This window comes from Geospiza fortis, unplaced genomic scaffold (assembly GCF_000277835.1).
Source record: "Geospiza fortis unplaced genomic scaffold, GeoFor_1.0 scaffold868, whole genome shotgun sequence".
In the NCBI taxonomy this organism is placed as follows: domain Eukaryota; kingdom Metazoa; phylum Chordata; class Aves; order Passeriformes; family Thraupidae; genus Geospiza; species Geospiza fortis.
In genome coordinates this window covers 8,639-10,008 of record NW_005055218.1, presented here as the reverse complement: position 1 = coordinate 10,008, position 1,370 = coordinate 8,639, and the positions used below count along the sequence as shown (strand labels likewise).

The window sequence follows — 1,370 nt, the reverse complement described above, 5'->3', positions numbered from 1 at the left end:
GGCCACCCGCAGGATCCAGCGGGACCTGGGGGCACGGCCACGCCTGGCACCTCAGCCTGGGGACAGGGACAGCCCGCCCTGCGTCCGCGCTGAGGCGTGCACAGCGCTGGGACGGTCCCAGGAGCATCCTGCGCTCTCACGAGGGGAAACTGAGGCACGGAGTGCCTTTTCCACTGAATGTCCCCACGGCCCACATGTCACTGTCACTGGGGTGTCCCTGTCCTTTCTCCATGTCCCTGATCCCAAGTGTCCCTGTCCCCATTCCTGGGGTGTTCCTGTCTTTCTCCATGTTCCTGTCCCTTGTCCATGTCCCCGTCCCTTCTCCATGTCCCCATTCCCAAGGTGTCCCCATCTTTCTCCATGTCCCTGTCCCCTCTCCCTGTCCCCATTCCTGAGCTGTCCCTGCCCCCTCTCTATGTCCCTGTCCCTTGTCCCTGTCCCCATTCCTGGAATGTCCCTGTCCCTATTCCCACGGTGTCCCTGTCCCTCGGATGTCCCCGTCCCTTCTCCCTGCCCCCATTCCCCGGTGTCCCCTTCCCCCGTTCCCTGCTCACCGCAGCACCACGGCCGCCCCCTGCGCCCCCACGGCCACGTCCACCAGTCCGTCCCCGTCCATGTCCGTCCGTCCGTCCACGCTGATCCCGAAGTCCCGGAGGCTCCAGCCCAGCGCCGCCGCCTCGATGCGCTGGCAACGAGAATTTTTCATTTTTCATTTTTCAGCCCTTTTCTGGCCCAGGGATGGGGCAACTGAGAGGCTCAGTTGGTTTTATAAAATAGAATAAACAGTTTTAAATGTAAACTCTTAAAATAAAGTTAAGTAAAATATGAAATCAAGTAAAAATAAAATCAAGTAAAAATAAAATCAAGTAAAAATAAACTTTTATTTAAAGTTTTTATAAAACTTCTATTCTATTTTTAGTCCCGTGTGAAGGGTGAGACAACACAGGTGTTATAATTCACACCATCACAATCAGAAGCGAATTATTTCTTAATTACAATATACTATAGGAGTGTCCTTTCTCCATGTCCCCATTCCTGGGGTGTCCCTGTCCCCTCTCCGTGTCCCTGATTTTGGGGTGTCCCTGTTCCCTCTGCATGTCCCCATTCCCAGGGTGTCCCTTCTCCATGTCATGTCCCTCTCCTTTCTCCATGTCCCCATTCCTGGGGTGTCCCTGTCCCTTCTCCATGTCCCCATTCCCAGGGTGTCCCTGTTTTTCTCCCAGTCCCCATTCCCAGGGTGTCCCTGTTTTTCTCCATGTCCCCATTCCCAGGGTGTCCATGTCCCCATTCCCAGGGCGTCCCTGTCCTTTTTTCTCCATGTCCCCATTCCCGGGGTATCCCTGTCCTTTTTTCTCCAAGTCCCCATTCCC

General features: G+C 54.9%; 2 protein-coding genes across 2 annotated transcripts in view; both read right to left on the bottom strand.

The window, feature by feature from the left end:
- Window positions 1-706, bottom strand: part of LOC115949244 (integrin alpha-10-like) — a gene marked incomplete at its 3' end in the record, with an annotated part of 4,396 nt that extends 3,690 nt beyond the window's left edge. Inside the window, exon 1 of the mRNA XM_031065768.1 lies at window positions 555-706. Coding sequence (XP_030921628.1) covers window positions 555-706 — 152 coding nt within the window. The remainder of the gene's footprint in view (window positions 1-554) is intronic.
- A 10-nt stretch (window positions 707-716) lies between these two features.
- Window positions 717-1,370, bottom strand: part of LOC115949243 (integrin alpha-10-like) — a gene marked incomplete at its 5' end in the record, with an annotated part of 3,967 nt that continues 3,313 nt past the window's right edge. Inside the window, one exon of the mRNA XM_031065767.1 lies at window positions 717-727. Within this exon, the coding sequence (XP_030921627.1) occupies window positions 717-727 (11 nt within the window). The remainder of the gene's footprint in view (window positions 728-1,370) is intronic.